The 23,736-nt window shown below is 44.2% G+C and overlaps 4 protein-coding genes across 5 annotated transcripts; 1 reads left to right on the forward strand and 3 right to left on the reverse strand.

The window, feature by feature from the left end:
* Nucleotides 1-272: 272 nt before the first annotated feature.
* Nucleotides 273-4,243, reverse strand: LOC127333139 (mitochondrial pyruvate carrier 4). Its single transcript, XM_051359448.2, has 6 exons — nucleotides 4,090-4,243; nucleotides 2,802-2,925; nucleotides 1,536-1,634; nucleotides 1,243-1,295; nucleotides 655-728; nucleotides 273-563 (listed from the first exon to the last, which is right to left on the reverse strand). Exons 2-6 carry the CDS (start codon nucleotides 2,854-2,856, stop codon nucleotides 512-514), a joined length of 333 nt encoding a protein of 110 aa, XP_051215408.1. The 5' UTR covers nucleotides 2,857-2,925; nucleotides 4,090-4,243; the 3' UTR covers nucleotides 273-511.
* Nucleotides 4,244-7,622: 3,379 nt separating this feature from the next.
* On the forward strand, nucleotides 7,623-10,406 carry LOC127333140 (G-type lectin S-receptor-like serine/threonine-protein kinase At2g19130). The gene has a single exon (XM_051359449.2). It carries the CDS (start codon nucleotides 7,760-7,762, stop codon nucleotides 10,214-10,216), a length of 2,457 nt encoding a protein of 818 aa, XP_051215409.1. The 5' UTR covers nucleotides 7,623-7,759; the 3' UTR covers nucleotides 10,217-10,406.
* A 2,944-nt stretch (nucleotides 10,407-13,350) lies between these two features.
* Nucleotides 13,351-14,751, reverse strand: LOC127333141 (uncharacterized). The gene has a single exon (XM_051359450.2). It carries the CDS (start codon nucleotides 14,688-14,690, stop codon nucleotides 13,602-13,604), a length of 1,089 nt encoding a protein of 362 aa, XP_051215410.1. The 5' UTR covers nucleotides 14,691-14,751; the 3' UTR covers nucleotides 13,351-13,601.
* Nucleotides 14,752-16,778: 2,027 nt separating this feature from the next.
* Nucleotides 16,779-22,248, reverse strand: LOC127333142 (probable mixed-linked glucan synthase 8). Of its 2 annotated transcripts, none has more exons than XM_051359451.2 (3): nucleotides 21,781-22,248; nucleotides 18,726-19,458; nucleotides 16,779-18,603 (listed from the first exon to the last, which is right to left on the reverse strand). In XM_051359451.2, the coding sequence occupies exons 1-3, from the start codon at nucleotides 22,107-22,109 to the stop codon at nucleotides 16,960-16,962; spliced, it is 2,706 nt and encodes a 901-aa protein (XP_051215411.1). In that variant the 5' UTR covers nucleotides 22,110-22,248; the 3' UTR covers nucleotides 16,779-16,959. The 2 variants fall into 2 exon arrangements, with proteins under 2 accessions (XP_051215411.1, XP_051215412.1); XM_051359452.1 differs by lacking the exon at nucleotides 21,781-22,248 and adding an exon at nucleotides 20,132-20,262.
* Between the last annotated feature and the right edge of the window lie 1,488 nt (nucleotides 22,249-23,736).

Genomic DNA, 23,736 nt, shown 5'->3' on the forward strand with positions numbered 1-23,736 from the left:
CATCTTAAAAAATTGCAGTTGCTGCTGTCTTCCTTTTTAACATATATATTCCCTCTAGAACGCAAAGCATTTATAGATTCAAAATCTTACTCCTTGGTATTGATTGGGCCCTTAATTTCCAGGACCACATTGTGACTTTTCAATGATCATAACAAAATGAAGTAGGTTTAACTTGAAATTATAGAGTAACTAGACTGATTCAACAAAACACTGATCTATAAGAGTTACGCAAGATCCCCAGATATGAGCTGACTGAACAAAACAGCAAGACATAACAGAAGGGATCGGTTGATGTATTTGCACAGCAATGCATAAAGGATTATTTGCATGTCTGTGTAAGAAATTCACATTGCGCTGCTCATGGTTGCAATTGGGCAAAACAAAGAAAGTCTGACATGGAAAGAAACAATTTGTTCCTGTCTCTGATAAAACGACATATCTCTGCAGCACAGACTGAACCTGAGGCCAACTCCAATGCAGCAGGGTTTCCAATCGATTAGTCCAGTCGTCACTATCCTTCCAGTGATGGAACAGGCTCCTTCTCATCTGAAAAGTAGTCTTTCCTGCAAAGGAGATCAACGTAAAACATGTTATCTTGCACCTCTGAGAGATCAAGCAACAAATGGGAGAACATGATTTAGCTTCGTAACAAACCTTATTTTACGGGAAAGCTGATACAAGCCTGTACCGGCCATTGCAACGTTAACAGCAAAAAGGTTCAAGTTTCTCTGAAACATTTATAGAATTGGAAAGAAATGAAATGAGCAATATTAAACTGCAACACAGAATAAGATCAATGGGGTGTTCTGGGGGAGAAACCTCTTTCAACAGAAAAATAGGAGATGCAGAATTAAGATCAAATATGTCACAGTGCAGCTTATTGGCAATTCAGGAACACTCCCAGCGCAAGGTAAATAAGAAAGCAGTATGGTAGTTAATAACAAGAAACTGATTGTTCTTTTCTGAGCTCTGTAGTTCAAGGCTATTCAAAAAATGAAAGCAAAATGCTCAGGAATATTAAGCATTTATTCAAGAAGCATCTGAACATCGATAGCCACTCTGTGGAGTAGTTAAAAGGGTCTAATTTATGAAGATCAATGCAGCTAAGCCAATATCTTTGCATCACGAAGGTTATAATTTTAAAATGTACATTTCAGATAAGATATTATTCACGTCACAATATATGTTCACTGCCTAATGGTGAAACTGAGGGTATGTGCTAGACAATTATCAGTGACTTACAGGTGTAATGACCATGCTGTAGCGTGACCAGATGACTCCAGTGGCAGTAACAGCTGCACACCATACAACAGAATTAGCATGTCAGCAGTACACAAGAATGAATGGTACTCCCTCCGTCCCATCAAAGTTGTCTGAGATTTGTCTAAATTCAGAAGTATCTAAACACTAAATAGCATAAAGATACATCCAAATTTTGACAAATCTCAGACAACTTTGATGGGACGGAGGGAGTATATAAATGAGCATGTTGTCTAAAACAGAGGCACATAATTGCCTGAAGGACATGAACTTACCAACTTGTTGAGGGTACGAGATCTTTTCAGGTGGCTTGGCGAAGTCAGCAATGTTGGCAATGCTGATACCCCATTTAAAAGTTGGAGCCCAAAAGTGAACTGCAATGAAGGTACATTGTCTCAGTTTCCTAGTACGATAACTTATTAAATGCAGCATCCAATAGATAGCCATTACATTTCAGTGCAAAAGAACAAAAAAAATTGGGCCATTCAAATTGGACCATGATTCGCAATACTGACCAAGAACACATTTTTCCAGAGCTATGGAAAAAGAAGGAGGCTATCAAACTCTCCAAGGAGAAGCTTTGAGAAAACAGCAGCATTTAGCACTACACATAAGTTATTATCACGGGAACTAAGATCTTTATAAGTCTAAGATTCCATTAAAAAGTCAAGATATCCTTATGCTAAGTTTACCAGAAGAAAACTCAAATAGGAGAAAAAAAAAGGCACAATTGGCAAGAGGGGGAGATTTTCAGCTCTGTGGTATGGCTAGGGAGACCACAAACACATATCAAACTGAGGAATAAGTTCTTGGCTAACCAACCAAAGTATTGTAACTAATCTCCATGCAGCAATGTAAGTGCTACTGCAGTAAGAACCTCAGTACCTAATCAGTGACTGGGAGGTGGAACTGGCTAGTGCCAGAATCAAACGGGTCATGGAGAATTCATCCGTGAAGCACAGCTGATGTCTGTGGGAGGGGTCTGAATAATTGCCAGCTTCTTTTGATTAAAGGTTTTATATCTGTGATGTCAACAATCTGGCTGTTATTTCATATTCTCGCTGAAGATTTTTTTTCTCCTAATCTTTTCTCGGAAAGAGGGTCATCATCCCAGTGTCATATATTGAAAAGCACAAGACATAGTAACATATTGTACTTTCCGGTTTTAAAAATGTCATGAACCTGGCAATCCCAACCCAAACCAAACTGCCACACGGGCAGAAGCTAAAAGGGGAAAGAGAACAAAAAAAAATCAGAACATCCATTGGTAGGGAGAACAAACATTGGCCTTCTGTAGCAAGTAGCAACCATTTCAGAACCAAGAACTGATCAAATATAACCATTCTCAGGAGAACCGATTTCTCCAGTCTTGATGTTGGTTGTCCCAACAGGGGTTTGGGGCTGACAAAGCTTGGTTGCTAGTGTTCTGTTACTGTATATGAGACTGGGATGACAACCCTCCTATTGAAACAAATGCGACAATTGACAGCCAAAACAGAAATAACAACTGGAAATTAAAGGGAAATATGAATGTCACTAACTGGTTTTGGGGCCAGCAGGGTGGTTCAAAAAAGCTTGAATCTTTGAAGTAGCCATTGAAACCAGCACACGCTCTGCTGTTCTTTTGCACCTGTTTTCACCCACTTAATTTGCTGTGCTGTGCCCCTACAAGCAGAAAATGAAAATAAAAAATCTGTAACTCCAGCATAATCAGCGTAACAGCTAGTAAAACTCAGTTAGAATAAGCCTGCCCAGTAATTTGGATATCATCGGGATAGTATATTTACGAAGGAATCAAGTTCATGCAATACTGTACAACACCAATCCCATTTGTTAGCATATAGGAACCCAGAATAACTCCATAGCAAACACATGATAGCCAATAATCCCCATAAAAAATGGACATAGGCAATAAACTCTCTACATAGATAAATCTTATTATTGTGATTTGTGTGATAAGACTATAAGACAAAGCCAAAGTCTAGGTACGGGCCCGTTCGCCTCTCCAGCGCGTAAAAGAAATATAAGAGCCCGTTTGGGACTGCTCCCAAACTAGAGCAGCAACCAGCTCAGGAACAGATTGTTTGCGAACTTGTTCAAAATTGAGAAACAATGGAAATTATCCTTACTATCCTTTGGCATCACTGACAAATGTACTGTATAATGCAAAAATGGCTCTATCTACAAAATATGTCGATTCGTAAACCACATAATGAATGTTCAAGCCATATATATATTGAGATACATCATTCAACAGAAGGGCGCTGAACTAACACACCATCGTTATCAATTCAGAGTACACACAACCCACAACATGCATGGGTGCTTTTTAAACAGGACAAATAAGGGCTACACCCGATTCAAGAAGCACAAAACAAGAAGTCAAATTATAGGCTCCAATTCCCAATATTGACCACACTCTAAGTCTCCCATCTGTTAAAATAATCACCCTGCAATTGTGGCATATGAACATATGACACAATTATCGCCCGGTGAAGGCGGAGGGCCGAGCAGTCTTCTGGTGGCTGCAGGCTGAGGATCAAAGGGTGAACGGAACCTTGAGGTCGCCAGTGCCCAGCGGTGGCACTCCGCAGGAGTCCTCGTCGCCGTCCCGTGCCCCTCGTGCACCCACACCTCTGCTTGGATCCTACTCGACCCAGACGAATGTGTACGGGAGTAAGAGGGGAAGGGAGGAGGGGTACACGATCGTTCGTTCGGAATCTATGGTCAAACTCAATCTGTGGGTCGCATCTCCCACGCGAGAATCGTCAGACTAACCGCATCCGCCTGCGGGTTCTACGAAGCAGGAAGAGAGGGGAGATCGGTCACCTGAGACGCCCGCCGCCGGTCGCCGGAGCCGAGGAAGTCGACGAGGGAGAGCGGATGGGGAGATACGGCCACAGGTCACGTCAGACGGTAGGTGCGAGCGAGATGACAGGAGCTGCGCTGTATGGCTGCGCTCGAGTCGGGAATTGGGCCTGGGGGAGGCCTGCTCTCGAGAGGCGAATGCGACCTATCTGCACCGTTCGGATTTGGCCCATAGTGGCCTTTTTTCCATTACTGCGCACACTTTTTTCCAGCTATGTTTACATTGAGAAATTGCTCATCTCTAAAATATATATTGCAACCTAAGCAGGCATGAAAATATGAAATAAATAAGTATAAATGTTACAACGAACCCAAAGTCAAGTTTCAACAGTTTTATATGACAATCTTTAGTTCACTACCAAGCATTGACAGGTTTTGAGGAACATCTAGCAAAATACCGAGACGAACGGCTGTCATGTAGGATAAAAGCTGAGGTGGAGAAAAGAGAAAGTAAAAAAATATATATCTTCTTTTAATTAAGAGATGATCTCTTAGCATAATCTCTCTCACGACATATTTAGAATGTCTGGCTAGTATAAGATTAAAAAATAAATAATTATACATCATATTTTATTGTTATATCTAGATTTTGTGGCGGGTTAAGATAAGGTAGATATTATTAACCATTGCACATGCCCTTACTGCTAATTCGGCCAAACTAACAATAAACAACAAAAGAAAGATGCTCTTTATCCACACAAAACTGATGACAAATGTGTTGGTTCTATGGGCAGTTACTAACTGATAATTTCAACTATCAGTTAAATCTTTGAAACGCACACCACTATGCTTAATCAACAATTTCACCCTGTGCAGCGATCGGCTTCCGCGCAGATCCTAGTGTCTCCCAAGATTTTAGGTTCTGTTTTGCTAAGTCGGGGGCTAATAAATAGGCACATGCTTGTGCTGGTGCGGCTCTCTCAATTGATTCCTTAGGCTAGCCATAGTGCTAGTATCATAGCTAGAATCATGCACATTGGTCCCACAAAAATGCTGATGTGGCAGCTAATTAAGGAGGAGAGAGGAGATTAGAGTAACATAGGTAGATACTGTATCATAGCGCATGTCACGAGAAAAGTTAATGCCAAACAAATCTTGTGCACAAATTTGCATTGAGATTCTAAAAAACAATAAATATAGCATGACTATGATACTACTTCATGATACTAACAGAAACTCAATTCGGCTCCCGGGTGCGTATGATCCCTCTACCATAAAAATATATTTCCAAGTGTTAAAAAAATTTGACAAAAAAATTTACATGTACATCTCCATATTATATGTGTATTCGTCAAGTTTCACGAAAAAATGATATTTTTTGTAGTCTAAGCGAAAAAGAGAAAATTTATCTTGTGACAAGTCTTTGTTTCAGCACTGAATTTTGTCTTTTTTACACACGCCACATGACATGTCGATTTTTCATGAAACGACTTTGTGAGCGCGTAGCACATGAAGATGTACGTGCGAAATTTTTGTTTCAATTTTTTTTGACATTTTAAAATGTGTCTAACATGTATTTCAAAATAAAGGGAGCATATGATCATACACAAATATCATATGTATGATACTACTACATGATACTTACCACTATGACCAGCCTTAGGCTGCTCATAGTGGGGAGTAACTTAGACTAGTAACATATGTCATGTTACTAGTCTAGGTTACTACCTTCATAGTGGGTAGTAACTTATATGTGGTGTCATACATTGTGTCATTTATTATGTTGTAGACTCATTTTGCCTTGGGATGTGTGATGTTATGGTAACATAGCTAGTTACCACATCACTCTCTTTCTTCATTTATTCGCATGCCATGTCACCAAAATGCCTTGAGATGTGTGATGTTACTAGCTATGTTACTCCCACTATGTTACTCCCACTATGAGCAGTCTTAGACATTTTGGTGACATGACATGGCAATTAATGAAAAAAAAGAGTGAAGTGGTAACTAGCTATGTTACCATAACATCACACACCCCAAGACAAGTTGAGTCTACACCATAGTAAATGACACAATGCATCACAATGCATGACACCACATATAAGTTACTACCCACTATGGAGGTAGTAACTGAGACTAGTAACATATGTCATGTTACTAGTCTAAGTTACTCCTCACTATGACTACCCTTAGTAGAACTGATTGAGCCTATTCAATCAGATATTTTGTCATCAGTTGACCACCTCAAAAGGCAAACTCATTAGTGGGATTTGTGTCAATCACTAGAGGATTTGTGTCAATCAGACCAGAATGACATGGGATTGACATCAAACTAGTACTACTCATATCAGACTTGTATTAATCGTAACATGCAAGAGATGGACGGCAGAGCACGGAGGCTAGAGAGAGACTCCCCATTCAGTTCATGCCAGCCTCAGGTTATACAGCTGGGCATTTAAACCCCACTTGCACACAGGCCTTTCACATCTACTCCCTCCATTCCAAATTTATTGAGACATATTTATCTAGATAGTATATACATGTAGTATCTAAACACAATTTAGTGTGTAGATAAATGTAAATCTTAAAAAAATATGCAGAGGAAATACGTGTCTGCCCAAGGCGTTGTACACTGAAGTCACGAAATTGACTGGACAGGTCACTACTAAAAGGTGATGGTTTACCTGAGGAATCAGTCAGGCAATAAGAACGAGACTAGTCTCTTGGTCGTCAGACGACAAGGCCAATATCACTTTTGCCCCAAATCTGGCTTCCATATAACCAGATTACCCCTGGATATGTTGAGCGGGTCAAAACATAATCGGTTGGAAAGAAGGAAAAAACAGATCAGAGACGTATCAGTGGGGTCTGTATTTACTAGTAGTATGATTAACACGACCTTGACAGATCGCATCCACGAACTGACACAATAAATCTAACAGATGAGGAGACAATTCTAAAATTCTGGTATTCATCACGAACAGCTCTGTTTACAGCGACTCGTTCTGGAAGCTCTCACGCGAGAAAAGCAGCAGCCACGCTTCAAGGTCTGGTAATCTTCCAGGCGAGACACCATCTGGTCCAGGTTACAGATTGGAATAGTATACAATTACTTGCAAGATGACAAGTACGCCGTAGAAGATTTGCGACGGACGAACGGCCTTGGTTAAACTATTTCAAGTCAACGGCTCAACGCTGCACTTGGAGCTTCTGCCGCCGGAAAACACTTTTCTGGCTTCACACCATTCTTTTTTCCCCCGCAACAGTCATCATCGCAGCAGTCAATCGTTTCTGTTCAGTATGGATCAATGAGCATCAAACAGTAACCATAAAATAAATAAGGGAATTTGCTACCTTCGACTGCAACGTGAGTTATATCGAATAGACATAACACTAATCAATGAAGAAAAAAAAACATCACTAATCATGTGCCTCAATTTTGAACATTAAGATTTTATTTTGTTAATCCATCTGCTATGATTCAGCACCAGAAGGGCGCTGGGCATGTACCTGTCAATCAGTCTACCCGCGGTACCAGGTCAAAGAAGCCTTTTCCATTGAACTAGTCTTATTGCTGCAAGGCCAACTTAAAAGCCTCTGCATCCCACCACCGCCACCACCATGGATTTACTGCACAAATCCAGACTACCATCCTCCTTCTAGCCCTTGCTGCTCTTCCAAGCTCCCATCCATGGCTCCTCTCTTCTTCCTCCTCCTATTCGGCCAAATCCTTCTCTGTGCGGCCGTCGACACCATCAATTCCACCACACCGCTGTCTGGGACACAGAAGATCGTGTCCCCAGGCAACAAATTCATCTTGGGCTTCTACTCCCCAACTCAAAGCAACACCGCCTCTTCCGGCTCCGGCAACTACTACATAGCCATATGGTACAGCAACATACCGATACAGACCACCGTGTGGACGGCAACCACCAACGTGCCGGTGTCAGACCCGACCACAGCCTCCTTCGAAATCGCCACCGACGGCAACCTCGTCCTCCTTGATCAAGCCAAGAACCAGCAGCTATGGTCAACCAACGTAAGTGTAGCCCCCAACTCCACCATGGCCATCATCAGGGACAGCGGTAGCCTCGACCTCATCGATGCATCCAATTCATCGATCATTTACTGGCGAAGCCTCGACCATCCAACAAACACTTGGCTACCGGGGGGCAAGCTTATGCTGAACAAGACCACGGGTGTGACCCAGAGGCTTTTTCCTTGGAAGAACAACGCAGACCCATCTCCTGGGTTGTTCTCTCTGGAGCTAGACCCCAACGGCACAGCACAGTACTTCATCCAGTGGAATAAATCCATAAACTACTGGACCAGTGGCACCTGGAACGGGGTTATCTTTAGTCTCGTGCCGGAGATGACAGCCGGTTACAACTACGACTTCCAGTTCATCAACAACGCCACAGAAAACTACTTCACCTACACTATGAAGGACAATTCAATCCTCTCCCGGTTGATCATGGACACCAATGGACAGATCAAGCAGTGGACTTGGGTTCCTTCCTCACAACAGTGGATCTTGTTCTGGGCGCAGCCAAAGACGCAGTGTGAGGTGTATGCGGTCTGTGGGGTGTATGGCAGCTGCAACGCCAATACCCTGCCCTTCTGCAACTGCATCAAAGGGTACAGCCAGAAGGTTCAGAGTGATTGGGATCTTCAGGATTTCAGTGGTGGGTGCAAGAGGAACGTACCATTGCAGTGCCAGACCAACTCCAGCTCCGGACAGGCTAAGCCTGATAAGTTCTATACCATGGCAGGCGTGAGGCTACCTGATAACGCACAGAGTGCAGCTGGCACGAGCTCTAGAGAGTGTGAGGTGGCTTGTCTGAGCAACTGTTTATGCAATGCTTACACTTACAATTCGAGTGGCTGCTTTGTCTGGCCTGCGGACCTGGTGAACCTCCAAGAAGGATATAGTGGAAATGGAGTAGGCACACTCTTCCTCAGGCTTGCAGCATCCGAGCTGCCAGACCCAAAAAAGAGCAAGACTGCAATCATTGGTGGAGTTATTGGCGGAGTTGCCGCAGTTTTGATAATTCTTGCGATTGTGCTGTTCTTCCTATTTCAGAAGCGTCGCCGAGACAGGACTCTTCGGGTATCCAAGACTGCTGGGGGCGCACTCATTGCCTTCAGGTACAGTGATCTCCAGCATGTCACCAACAACTTCGCAGAGAAGCTCGGGGGAGGTGCCTTCGGCTCAGTGTTCAAAGGGAAGCTCCCGGATTCAACTGCCATTGCTGTGAAGAGGCTCGATGGGTTCCATCAAGGGGAGAAGCAATTCCGTGCCGAGGTAAGCACGATTGGGACAACCCAGCATGTCAATTTGGTCCGCCTTCTTGGGTTCTGTTCCGAAGGATCAAGGAAGCTGCTTGTGTATGAGTTCATGCCAAAGGGATCCCTGGAAGTGCAACTGTTCCCTGGTGAGACAACCACATTGAGCTGGGCCATTAGGTACCAAATTGCACTTGGAACAGCAAGAGGCCTAAACTACCTGCATGAAAAATGTAGGGATTGCATCATACACTGTGATGTCAAGCCAGATAACATACTCTTGGATGAGTCCTTTGTACCAAAAGTGTCAGATTTTGGTTTAGCAAAGCTCTTAGGCCGGGACTTCAGCCGTGTTTTGACGACGATGAGGGGAACAAGGGGTTACCTTGCACCCGAATGGATCAGCGGCGTGCCTATAACAGCCAAGGCAGATGTATTCAGTTATGGCATGATGCTCTTGGAAATCATATCAGGCAGGAGGAATGCTGATCATGGAGATGACGCTTTCTTCCCAACCCTGGCTGCAAGCATGCTACATGAAGGGGATGTGCAGACCTTGTTGGACCCCAGGCTCAAAGGAGATGCAGATCATGATGAGCTCACGAGGGCTTGTAAGGTTGCTTGTTGGTGCATCCAAGATGATGAAAGCACTAGACCCACCACAGGTCAGATCGCCCAAATCCTAGAGGGGTTACTTGATGTGAACATGCCTCCCGTTCCAAGATCATTGGCGGTTCTTGGTGAAAGCCCCAATGCCATAAACTTCTTCTCAGATCTGTCTTCAAGCCAGACTACACAGACGCAAAACAGCACGACATCTTCCCAGACACATAGTGCTACTTCAGGCAGTTCACAGCCTTAAACTTTTAACAAGAGAACCCTGCAGTTTATAAGGGGCAAGGTATTTACATGTTTAAATAGTGCTATGAGTAACCAGAAGTTGTACTCTGTAGAAACTAGCTTTTATGTTGTTCTATGTATCTATTTAAACATTGCAGGCTCACAGCAGAGTTGAATAACCAATATGACAGCAAGACTACTGTTACATTTAATATTCCGAATTTCACCAATTTCTTACTCAAGGCATAGTAAAAAGACTGAGGTCTACCACACACACTAGAATCTGCATCCCATACATTAGAATATGCATGATTTACGTGCTCCAGTTATGTCCAACAGCTACAGCTGCACTGATTTTGTCCCATTAATAGCACAAGATAGCTACGATAATACCAGAGGGCCCTGTGTAGCCTCATGGGTTTGCGCTCTGCCTTCCCGAGTTCCCCCCTTTTACATGCTCATCTCTTAAGAATAGGCTGACTGATATTAATATAGTAGGTCCTTGAACTACTGTTCTTTTAGCTTCTTGGAGACTAACGATGTTGTAACATAAAGAGAAGACACTACTATCTGGGAAGATATGATGGGACCTACTTTATGAAATGAAGCTATATGATGCTAAGAGGAACAAATTATTCAATAGTATTACAAGAATAGCCGTAGAACAGACTTTACCAAGTGCACTTATCATTTTCTACCAACTAGGAGAAGATCTAGGAGTCGAGGGAAAGAATTACTTTGACCAAAATTAGTTAAGTGTTTTTTCATGGGGAGTGTCTGCTTTTTCTTGAGCACAAGTCTGGAAAAAAGGTGACCATGGCATAATTTCGCTTGTGCTATTTGCCAGAAGCACATCCATCGCTTTACAAAGGAAAGTCCAGTCAAATAGCAACAGAGACAACCATTATCTGGGAAGTGTCTTCTTTTTCTCGAGCACGAGTCTAGAAAAAGGCGACCATGCCATAATTTTGCTTGTGCTATTTGGCAGAAGCACATACATCGCTTCACAAAGGAAAGCCCAGTCAGATAGCAGCAGAGACAACCCTTATCTAGGAAGACAAGTCCAGTCAAATGACAAAACTGGCAATGTGGACAAACGATATCTGTGGACGCTTTGTCACTCCATGGGATAATTTTTGAACGAGATCTCTCCAGGAGGTAAATCCCTTGTATATAGACTTACAGAATACTACGCATCTAGCAGTTGCTTGCCAAAAGATGGCTTTCTCAGGAATATATGTTCATCCTTTTCTGCTTACATATTACTTATTTCCACTTGCACAATTGAACTGATGTGACTCATACAATCTCCAGAATCCAAACACTTTCTGAACTGTTACATCACATGGCAGAACTCCTAGCTGGGTTTCTTCTATCCAGATAATAGTGGAAATCTGTAACCAGGTGTTTGGTTCAGAAGCACTTTAAAGAATGATACTGTGTGTGTTAAAAAAAGAATACTTTCGTCTGGGTGGCCAACCAAGGCAATCCTGTCCTAAGTGCCTTACTTCCACAGGTGAAATATCTGAGGATGGGAGTCTGCTCCTCCTTGCGGATATGCTCAGTGCGCATTTGTGTGTGCATGTGGTGGCATGAGCGGGATGTGCATATGTACTGAGTGTCCATGTACTTGAAACAGTTATAACATGCATGGCAAATTACATAGTACTTGTGGACAGCTTAAATTAGGTGAATATATACTAAAGTAATCCTCAGCAAATAGCAAAATGTTGTTCATCTACAGATATATAATTCACTGCTATTAATTCTGTTAGCTGAACTCGCAATTTGTTTGTAATAGTAGAGCAGTAGATACATTCCTAGAAGCAATAACACAACTGCAGTAAAGAAAGAGGCACCCCTCTTCCGAGCAATAACATTACCTGTGCAAAAGAAACCAATACATCAACAAGAATAAAATTCACGTAAAAATCTTAAAACAAAAAGCAAGTAGCAGTTTTCTAAAGAAATAGCAAGATGAATAAAAATTCTGTAATATAATGTTTGATTAGCATGGTACGGGAACCAGAAGATCAAAACTTCGATAGTATTATTAGGAGTCACAACAAACCTCATCCAACTCTTCCAGCTTTGCTTTCTAAGGCAGTGCAAGAAGACTAACAATATTTGCATATTTGTCTGTCACTCTTGCTGTTCCATTTGCCTCTCCTTCTGAGCAATCAAAGCCATAAGGCTGTCTAGCTCTATAACATTCTTTAGTACTCCCTCCATTCACTAATGTAAGACCTTTTACCTCTTTTCGTAAATGCATGTACCTAGACGTGTTTTAGTGTGCTCAATCATTTTGGTCTGTATATAGTCCACTTTGAAATATCTACGAGGTCTTACATTAGTAAACAGAGGAAGCAACTTATTTGTGTGTCTAAAAAAGAGCATCAACAAGGAGTTTAAGAATTACAACGGGTATGTTGATAAGGGAAAATAGAGTGTTAGCTAATGCAAAAGCCAGAAAATAAATGGAAATACCAAGTATGTTTGCTCAGAACAGTGCATATAGCCATTAGCCATATACTCTAATGAGCATTAACTAAAGAAGCTCATATCTTCAACTATTACAAGTGCAAGCAGCACATGTGGAGTGACTAACCTGTTGCACTGACATGTCGATATTTGATCAATCGGAGAAGCTGTTTGCTAGGCTGACATTTTCTTCAAGACCTATGTTATAAGTACAAAAACGAAAATGTGTGGTTCTTCTCTGTAATGTTAGTTTCAGGTAACCAATAACGAATAGAAATAGCGTGATTAACTGCTTGAATGTCTACCATGAGAATCATAGTCATAATTAGGGTAGATAGCAATCAGAACAAACACAAAAGTAATGCACACTTATACTATTTCAAAAACATGATACCTGAAATGTTTAATGTACCACACAAGTAGAATAAATATAACTATCTGAACATGGTTGTATCAAATATTTGCAGATGTACCACGAAGCATAGGAAAAACACGCATCAGAAGCACTTGATCTATTGACATTATAAACATTCCCTATTATCAGGAAACATGTTATTTTGCCATAGAGCGTGATACTAAACGCACCATCAAATTAATGGAGAAATGTGTGGTTGTTTCAACTAACAGTCAGAGTGTAATGCTTGATCACGCTAAACTGGCCATGATTTGCACTCATTAGAGAAAAAACATTCTTATACCACCAAAATTGCCACAATGTGCACTTGGAGCATGCTCTCATCACACAAATTACATTCTTACACCATCAAGATGCCAGACTATGAATGTCTAGCATATGCTGCTCTTATCGACACAAAATATTCTTATACTGCGAGATGACACAATTTGCAGTTCCAGCATTCTGCCGTTCAGCGCCGATTTCAGGTGATAATCCATACTGATCAGGTAACATCATCCCAACAATCCCATCAGTCGACCAGCTCCGTAATCGCCTTGCTCACCTCCTTGGTCAGATCGGTGCGGCGCAGCTCCACCTTCATCTGCGCCACTCTCTGCTTCTTGATCTTCTCGTCCATTGCACGTGCCTTGCCATCGTCCATCTTCCCGAACACCCTCTTGAACATGCCCGGGTGTGCCGCCTCCAGCTTCTTCACCTCCTCCGCTAGGTACGGGTACAGCTCACACATCTCATCAAAGCCCTTCACTTCACGGCCACTCGCTGCTTCCGCAGCAGCAGCAGGGGCAGCCTTGTCACCGCCCCAGACCATTTTGGAGAGGTCCAAGAGTCGGCGGTCGTGCTCTTTGCTCGGGAGCTCGCCCCTGCTGCTGAGAACGACGTACCGTTTCTTCAGGGTTTGGAGCTTGGACTGGAGCTCCTTGCTGCCGTAGGCGCGGTTGTCGAGCTTTCCAGCGAGGGCGCCGATGAGAGCGTCGGGCTGCGGCAGCGCGCCGTGCTGCCTTTGGTGCGCGGCGAGGGCCTCGAGGATCCGGACCTCGTCGTCGGTGGACCAGATGCGGTGGAAGGCCAGGCGCGCCTTCTTGGCCGACGGCGGCTTGATGGCATCCGCCTGTCGCTTCGGAGCCTGCTTCGGCGGCGGCGGCGCCTCCTCGTCGGACTCGGACGACTCGCCGTCTTCGTCGGAGGCGTCCGATTCCTTGCTCTGCTGCGGCGGCGGAGGTTGGTTCTTGGGAGCGGAGGGGGCGGCTAGGTGGGCGGGCTCCTCCTCCTCTTCATCATCCCCCTCTTCCTCGTCGTCAGAGCTCTCGGACTCCTCGCCCTTTTGCGGCGGTGCAGGAGGATTGTTGGGGGCCTCCTCCTCCTCTTCATCATCCCCCTCTTCATCATCGTCAGAGCTATCGGACTCATCGGCCCTTTGCGGCGGCGCAAGCGGCTTGCTTGGGGTGGGGGTGGGGGTATGGGACACGGCTTCGTCCTCCGACTCTTCGGATCGCGACCGAGAGTCTTCCTCCTCAGACGAGCCAGCCGGAGGTGGAGGTGGAGGCGGCGGCGGCGGCGGCGGCTGCGCCGACTTCTTGGTGGCACGCTTTTGGCCCATCGCCGGAGACTCTGATTGAATGTTTGGGAGAGAGGAGAAGAGGAGAGCGGCGGCGCTAGACCTCGGTAGGTTAAATTTGGGGGAAGAAAATCATCCGCGCCTACAAGACCCTTGCTGGGCCAAGTCACAGCCTTCCTCTGTCTGCTCGGTCCAGTTGGCCTATCTTTATTTTTCAACACATGGAAGGTCTCAACATGTTTTTGGGCCAGGCCCATTATTGCAGTTTGGTATCTGTGTTCAGGTTTTTCTATTCCGGTTTTCCTGTTTGTTTTTTTTTTATGGTTTTTGTTTTCCCCGTCCGGTTTTCTGCTTTTCTTCGTTTTCTTTCTTTTTCTGTTTTTTTGGTAAAAAAAAGTTCAGACAAAAAATGTTAATTTTTAAAATTGTTCAAAATATTTCATATTTCAAAAAATGAAAATTCAGAAAAATGTTCAGATTTAAGATTTTTTGTTTAAAATGTTCATAATACTTTTATGCCTTTTGAAAAACATTCATAATACTTTTTATGATTTTCATAATTCATAAAAAAAGTTCAAATTTAAAAATGTTCGGATTTAAATAGTCGGATTTTTAAAACATGTGCCATTGGTCTCCCAGTTCTGCTAGGTGCGGTACCATCACCAGAGTAAGAGGGAGCCGGTTGAAACATGTGCAACTCAACCATCTCAACGTATGACTTTATTTGTTAGATTGCCATTTAGTTGCATTTATGTTTTCTTTCTCCACCTTTCGATTTTTTTCTTGATGGCATGCTGGAGTCCGTTGATGATATCAGCCGACCAACATGTAACTCGTGCTGTAATGCATATTCTAACACGACACCCTCCAACTTTTTTCCATGAAAAGAAAGTAAAACCCGCCGCGACAATGCTCTTTCTGCTCTCAAATTTAGCAGAGTTTACTTTATCTATGGGTCAGCTGATGAAAGGGTAGCCAGAAAGGTAGGCCTGAGAAATTGACAAATCACGGGCAAGCACTATTGCAGCTAGAAGATGGAGTAGAATATTTGATGCGTTGCTGGAACATGCCAGAAATTAGCTACAAGTATTAGTATTACTCCCAGGCAATCCCAACATTATACCGGATCTGCTACAGGTATCACATCTCCTTTTCTTCCAGGCAAATGGCCAATCTACATGTTATAATCGTCCTTTGAAAAATTATTCAAGTAGCAAGAACTTTTATACTACATTGCTTCAAGGAGGGAAGAAGTTTGGCACATCACCTGAATAACCAACGAAAATAAGACTGGTGATTATAAATCATCATGCTGTAGTAACAAATAAATTCGGGACTACAACGAAATCAATTTATCATCAACAAAATGCAAAAAAAACTGTTGATTTTTGAAAGAGTTTTGCACCTCTATACTCTGTGCTTCAGTTCAAATATGATTGGCAATAAGCAAACCTTTTTGAGCAACAACAAGGACATTTTAGAACAGAAAAAAGAATAGTAAAAAATATTAAAAACTTATCATACAAAGAACCCAGTTCCCCAATAATCAGAAATCTTCATGAGCTAATTCAATGGAAATAAACACCGTAAGCTATCTACACGACCCTGCAAGTCTCTGCTGGAGTCTGCAGATCATATCAGCCGACCAGAATGTAAAAGTGTAAAACCAGCCAAGACAATGCTCGTTCTTGTCTCAAATCAAGCAGTGTTTAGCTGCAGGTCAGGTGATGAAGAGTGCCCAGAGCGTCGTCATGAGAAATTTACAAGTTCTATGCAAGCACAGGCCGTTGCAGCTAGAAGATGGAGTAGAAATTTTGGTGCCTTGCTGGAACATGCCAAATTCAGGTAAAGTATTTAGTATTAATCACAGGCAGGCATCATCAACATTATACTGAATCTGCTACAGGTGTTGCTTTGTCACATCTCCTTTTCTTCAAGCATTCTTTAGCTGCAGGTCAGCTGATGAAGAGTGCCCAGAACATCGTCATGAGAAATTTACAAGTTCTCTGCAAGCACAGGACGATATTGCAGCTAGAAGATGGAGTAGAAATCTTGGTACCTTGCTGAAACATGCCAAATTCAGGTAAAGTATTTAGTATTACTCACAGGCAGGCATCATCAACATTATACTGAATCTGCTACAGGTGTTGCTTTGTCACATCTCCTTTTCTTCCAGGCAAATGGCCAATTTACATTGTTTTTCCACAACCTTGTACAACCTATATGATTCACACCCAAATCCCCAGAGAGAAAGAAAAAAACCCAACAACGGGAGGAAATGACAGCACTAAACAATGGAGTCGACATGGCCTTACAAGCCCCAGCTTGTAGGAAAACTGGCGCCACCAGAACTTTTGAAGTGGAACCTAACAAACCCAGAGCGCATGGCCTGGATGGCAATATCCAGCATGGCAATTACAATAAAAGCAATGATAAACATTATGAACAAGACATACGGTTTCTTGCTCCACCGTCCAATCATTCCCAGCGCAAACGGATAGATCAGCACCAGAATCCACGCGTTGAACAGCAGCCCAAGTCCTGCATCTGCCATCTGCATGAGCGACCAACCTCCGACTATCGCCTTGCCTATCGATGCACCAATGGCACATACATTTACCGCTATCACCACCATTGTCGGGATCAGCAACGGAGCCCACTGCACGGCATACAGTTCAGCAAACTTATCACTGGTGCTGCTGGCTACCTGTTTTGCCGTTAGCTTGAACGAAACACCCTTGAAACCAAACAGCTTCAGCACCATGTGCAGCACGGCTGTAGGGTACACAGCCGTTGCACCAACAATGTAGAACTGCTCGTTGCGGATCCAGTCCAGCAGCGTGAGGCCAGCCCACTTGATCTCAATCACACCGATCAATTCGGTCATGACTATGACGATGACGAGGTACAAAACATAAGTGGGAAATGGCTTTTGTATGTAGAATTGTCCACGGAAGATCCATATCACTGGAAAGAGGAGATAGAACAATAGAAAGATCGATGAAACTGGGTAGGCTGTCATGTTGGCATAAGCAATTCTTTGCATAGGGTGGAGACGGCCACCGGCCAGGAGTGGGCAGTATGGTGAGAAGAACATCTCAAGGGAGCCCCCTGACCAGCGCAAGATCTGGTACAGGCGCTCAGTGAGGTTGATGGGTGCGGTGCCGGCGAACGCATCTGGCTCCATGCGGCAGTACATCGACCGCCACCCATTCCGGTGCAGCCGGAAGCCGGTCACCACATCCTCCGTTGCAATGTTGTAGACCCAGCCAACCTCCTTGCCCCATTCAGTCCCGTCCTCATATGAACAGGTCATAACATCAGCTAAATCCGCCATGACAGACTCTTCAAGTGCCGGTGGCGACATGATGGAGTGTTCTTGGTTTGCAGATGGCGGTATTGAGCTCATAAAGGACAGAGATCTGCCAAACTTTTTGGAGCTGTCCACAATCTTGACGTCATCAGATCTCCAGCGAGGTGGGTCAGTACCATAAAGTGCAAAACGGCGGAACATACAACCAGTACCCACAAAAGAGGGCCCTTGGATTCCATTGAGACCGAGCAAGGTGGCGTCGAAGAAGACACGGTTGTGATTGCAGTACCTGTCTGTGGGATCAACATCGTCAAAGCGCTGGGGAAACTGGACAAAGGCAGTGTTGTCACCTTCACGACGGTCGAGCATGAAACATATGCCAGCACGGAAGGCTTTTGAGTTGTTGACGTAGTGGTCGCAGTCGAAGTTGATGATGAAGGGTGCATTGGTCAGGAGGGCAGAGATTCGTAACTGTACATTCATGGCACCTGCCTTCTTTTGATGATCACAGCCTGGACGCTTCTCGCGGGAGATGTAAACGAGCATCGGGAGGCGTGCATCAACAGCACTGAAGTCTAGAGGATTGTTGGTGCTTGCTGGTAGACCAAGTTCTGGTTCATGGCCTGGATGTTTCAACATAACCTATTGAACAGGCGTTTGAAATAAGTAAGCACAAATTCTCAGGTTACTCATGTATGACTCTAATAAGCAATTATCTGGAAAATAAGTTCTGAAAAAAATCTAGAAATTGGTGATATTTATACCTGAACTATTCCATCATGTTGCCCTTTCTTATGGTTCTCAGCTGGCTCAATCCATGTACCTGGCCACTGTGTCCCATCAGCCATCCAAGTTGCCTTTGCACCTTCTTTGGAATCTGCGTGATTATATCCACGCTTGGGAATTACGGTAAAAAGTGCATCTAAGCGCTCCTTGAATTCATCATACTCCCTAGAAATGTGTGTGTGGTCATCGGCAAAATCTTCTGGTGCATTCCCAGTGTATGGGCGTGCCTTCACAGAGAAATAGCTCTCGGGGGCTCTTGGCTCAATGGAATGTTTTCGGCAAAAGGGAACCCATAATGCAGCAAATTTTGCAGTTTCAAGCAACCCATCAAAATGGATTATTGATCCACCATCATCTGAGAAGTAGCAAGCATGCTTGTCAACTGGATAGTCTACGGCAAGAATGGATAAGATGGAGTTCATTGTGTATATCATAGGCTCATTTATGGGATCGACGGTGTTGATGAACACATCAATAACGGGGAGGTTGGAGTTGCCGTCTGGTAGATCAAACTGCTGTTTCAAGAGGGCAAGGTCGGGGACACGCTTGACAGGGCTGAGCTTTGCAACTTGGTTTAGAAGCCAAGTGACGCCAAACCAAAGATCCCCAACCATCGATATCCACCAGAGCCACATGCCATCGGCATGTGGGTGCCGGACACGCCATACGAAAAACATGATGATAGCAACCAATCTGATCAAGCTCAGAAACCTGTTATTAACAAAAGAAGAACAGGAATTAAAAGACCAACTCACAGATATAGGTAGTTTAGCTTTATGAAAAACTACCCGATACAGAGTCTTAACAAACTTAGAATCTTTCGGCATGTAACTGTACGATTAATCAAAGTGTGAATAACGCCAAAATGAAAAGCAAAATCATGAAGAAATATCCACCTTAACAATTAACAGTCACTACAACATGTTGGTAATTAAATAAAGAGGTGTGAAACTATAGTTAAGGAATTATTTCGATGGTAAGCATGCTTTTATAGACTTTCTTGTGGTCAATCTTCCATGAGCAGTGGCTGAATTAGATCTAATATGACACTTGTGGCAGACAGCTGGTAGTAGCTGCTAGTACCTAATTGCACTGTGTCAGAGTACTTAATCTAGCAAGCACCATAACGGTGGACTTCAAACGGAAGCCCTGGATCAGTAGGCTCAGATTTACTCCGATTGCTACAAAAACCTCGTTGACCAAAGATCCCTGACAGCTGACCTTAATAAAAGTTGCTATTTTAAGTAGCCTTGCGCATTACCGTTGCATTTCACATAAACTATTCAACTCCAATAGTTAGAATCTTGGATCTACACCCTCAGATTTCGATGCCATGGTGAGCGTGGCACATTTCAATGTTAATGCAGGGTTTGTTGGCACTCACATTTTGGAGAACCTAGATGGGAGGCGCCGACAGAACAACGGGGCCCGGGAGGCGCCAAGGAGAAAGGGCGGCTGGAAGCCTGTAACTCGTTCCGACGCCATCGGGCCAGCCGTGCAGGGGTTGCCGTGCAGCTACGGGTGGAGAAGTGGCTTCGCCGACCCATGGGAGCGGCAGGGAGGCTACGTTGCCCATCGGCGCAACCGCCGCCGTCGCCGTGTCGTGTGTTTGGACGGAGAGAGTTGGGGTTCCGCCGCCGGCGACATGAACGGCTGTAGGCTTGTTCACACGGGCTTGGGCTTCCAGCTGATGTGTCAGTGTATGGGCTCCCAGACTGTTCGGGCCTTCCTGGGCCGATTGCATGCGAAAAAATATACACATGTGTGCTCCGTTTTTTTTTTTTTTTGAAACTTTCCATTCGCGTTAACAGTGTTGCATTGTATTCACGCCACTAGGGAATTTCTCGAAAAAAAAATGAAAATGGGTTTTCACCTCGCAGGCTTGTGTTAGTGGGCACTGAGCACGCGAGATAAACTGTGCAAGCAATAGGCTAGGCAATCCATGGAACGCACTTGGAAGAGAATGGCCGGCAGGTTAGCACTAGCAACAACCACGCACGATCAACTCCCAAGTGCACAATCCGTTTATGTGTGAGTCTTACTACATTTCAATTTGCTGCTGTTGCATATAGGAGTGCTCTCCGTCAGCAAGCACATCCGCCTTGCTAACAAAATGATTTAAGAAAACCAGCGAGGGAAGGTTCTTCTTTGAAATAAATAGAGCCGGACGATAGAGCGGGCTAACATGTGCTGCGTGAAGGGCTATGTTTTTCTAATTTTAAAGTTTTATACCCTCTGATCCTTTTTAATTGACTTAAATTTAGTAAAAAAAATTATACTAAATTTGAATAAATTAAAAGAGATCGGAGCAAGTACTTGATTTTGTGCATATTTTTTTATGATTTTTATAAATCGGCACAAATAGAATTCTTCTTAATCTTTCAAGGCTGAGCAGACTGCGTGTCAAGACAATACTCGCCTTTCATTGCTGCTACCACCCGCGTCACACCATCTTCCACGCAGATAATAAATTTAGTGACTACTTTCTAAGAGTTCTAGGCACTACCTTGATGCGCACTTTTGAGTTAATAAAAGTTGCCTTCCTCGATGAAAAAGCTAAGATATAGGTTGTTCTACAAACCTCCACTGCCTTGTGAATTAAGCATAGCCTGAGTGGTTAGTAACTAAAAGCATTGGTATATCCAGGGTCTACGCTACCCAAAGTTTAAAACTGAAATTTGACAGCGCGTGTGTGTCTCGACAAAATAGTGTGTTGGTGCGGAATGTGGACGTATGTGTGATTTCCGTGCTACTCTGTTTCTCACAAGAAAACAAACATAAAACGTGGATGTGGCCACAGGCCACATGTAAGTGCCACTTCAGAGTGATCGAGACTGCCCCATGAATATTTCGTATGGCACGATTGTTAATTAGCTGGCTGCCACAAGTAAATCGTGATCCATCAAACCACATTTGGGCGTTCGATCGATCAATGACCATGGTTTATATTTCTGTAAAAATGCTCAATATGCAACTGCAACATTTCAAAGAACAAACCGCACGAAACGCTGGGTGTGTAGAGATATAGCTCACCGATAGGGATGCAGGAGGATGCCCTTGACCTTGAAATTCCGGAAGAGCAGCGGCCGCCGGCCGTCCTCGCCGCCGTCCGCCGTGGCCGCCTCCATCTCTCCATCGTCGGCGGCCACCCAGTACTTGTCCATGGGGCTGACCTTCTTCTTGATCTCGCCGCCGCCGTTCGCCTGCAGGACTGGCGCCGCCCGTTCGACGACGCCCGTCTTGTGCCCGTTGCCGGCGCCGGCGCCGGCGCCGTTGATCTCCAGCGCTAGCGCATGGTCCGCGACGCCGCCTCCGTTGCTTGCATGGCCGGCAGCGCCGTTCCCTGCCGCCAGAGAACCCATGTGTGTTCCAGTTCCTGGCAATGCAGAGCTAGCTACCGGTCGTACTCGTACCTATATACTCTGATAGCTCTAATGAATTGAAGCTATGTATGATCACTAGTCTAACAGTAGATAGCAGAGCGCGCGCGCCACTGTATGGAGTGAGAGTGAGCAGCTTGTTATGTAGACGGGGCTGTCGGCTGCGATCGGCATTCAGGGGGTGATACGGTTCGGTACAGGGTGGATCGGCTGGGCTGCAGCTATCAGCTCAACGTGGGCGGGGACGATAGATTATTGGCACGCGACCCATGCCATTAAGGCACGCAGCTCTAGTTTATTAGCAGCGGCAGTAGGCGATGGGATCGGTCTTCCGCTTCAGGAGCAACGGTGCGAAATCGGCGAGCTCTCTGCGCTCTGTTGACATTCGCAGCAAAGCATAACAATGGTGGAGCTCTCCAATATTCAGTTATTCACCGCATGGCTAGACGGAACTGACGAGAAGCAACCGATCGATCGAGGTGCCCGGCCCTGAACAGTAATCAAAAGCTTAATTTCGTCGGTGAATTCGCGCGTTCAACGTGCCCCCTCCACTAGCCTTCAATGCTCCCAAGTCCCATCATACCGACATTACATAGTCAACATGCTGGGCATTGGGATCCGAGGACGCAGGGTTACTCTCCGAGACAATTTCAATAATATAGTCAACTGCTGGTTATAATAAGATGTCATGTTATTTGTAGTCGTCATATAACTAACATGTATAATAGTTGGCTATAAGAATGAAGTGTACTTTATTAACATATGGTCCACCATTCACTCTCACAAAGTGCCTAGGAGCACATGCAAGAGCTGGCTATTGCATGAGCCCACATCCCTTCTCTCTCTTCTTCTCTCTCCTCCAAATCATCTAAAATATATTCTATTGTACTTGCTCTAAGAGGCTGGTCATGTAGTAATATCATACATATGATACTGGGTAGTATCATAGTTTTAATATATTTATTGCTTTTTAGAATCTCAATGCAAATATGTGTACAAGATTTATTTAGAATTAACTTTTCTCGTGATATGCGGTATGATACAATATTTATTTTGTAGCATGCTAGAATCTCAGTGTAAATAGGAGCAACCTAGGGCGACGCTTGTAGCATTTTCCCCTCCAATCTTCGCAGTTCTTTCTCTATTTTGTGTATTCTTTGTTTCTCGACTGCCACTTTGCAACTCCATGGTATCAAGGGTATGAATAGTCAGTTTAGGTAAAGACTGTTCTTAGTGTGCTGAAACCGAGGCGACAGAGCCACAAGGTAGCTAGGGCCCACCATGGTACGACCCAGGGTGGTGGCCGCGCCATGGGCCTCACTGGCCGGCCCATGCAACTCTAGCTCTATCTTTTCTCTAATCCTCTAGTATTTTCCAAAACTGATGTGGCAATTTTTTTGGCTCCATTTGACACCCGCAATGCCCATGTAATTCAAGAATACGCAAAAATAGGATTCCCTGTTCTACAACATTAGAAACAAATATCACTGTTGTTTGGCCGAACCATTGAGCTATTGCATCCAAGCCTGGATCACTGGGAGATCCCCACACCAGCAAAAGGAACACTAACACTATAGGAATGGCTCGAAACACCGATGGGCGGAAACAC

Source organism: Lolium perenne, chromosome 2 (genome assembly GCF_019359855.2).
Source record: "Lolium perenne isolate Kyuss_39 chromosome 2, Kyuss_2.0, whole genome shotgun sequence".
Lineage (NCBI taxonomy): Eukaryota > Viridiplantae > Streptophyta > Magnoliopsida > Poales > Poaceae > Lolium > Lolium perenne.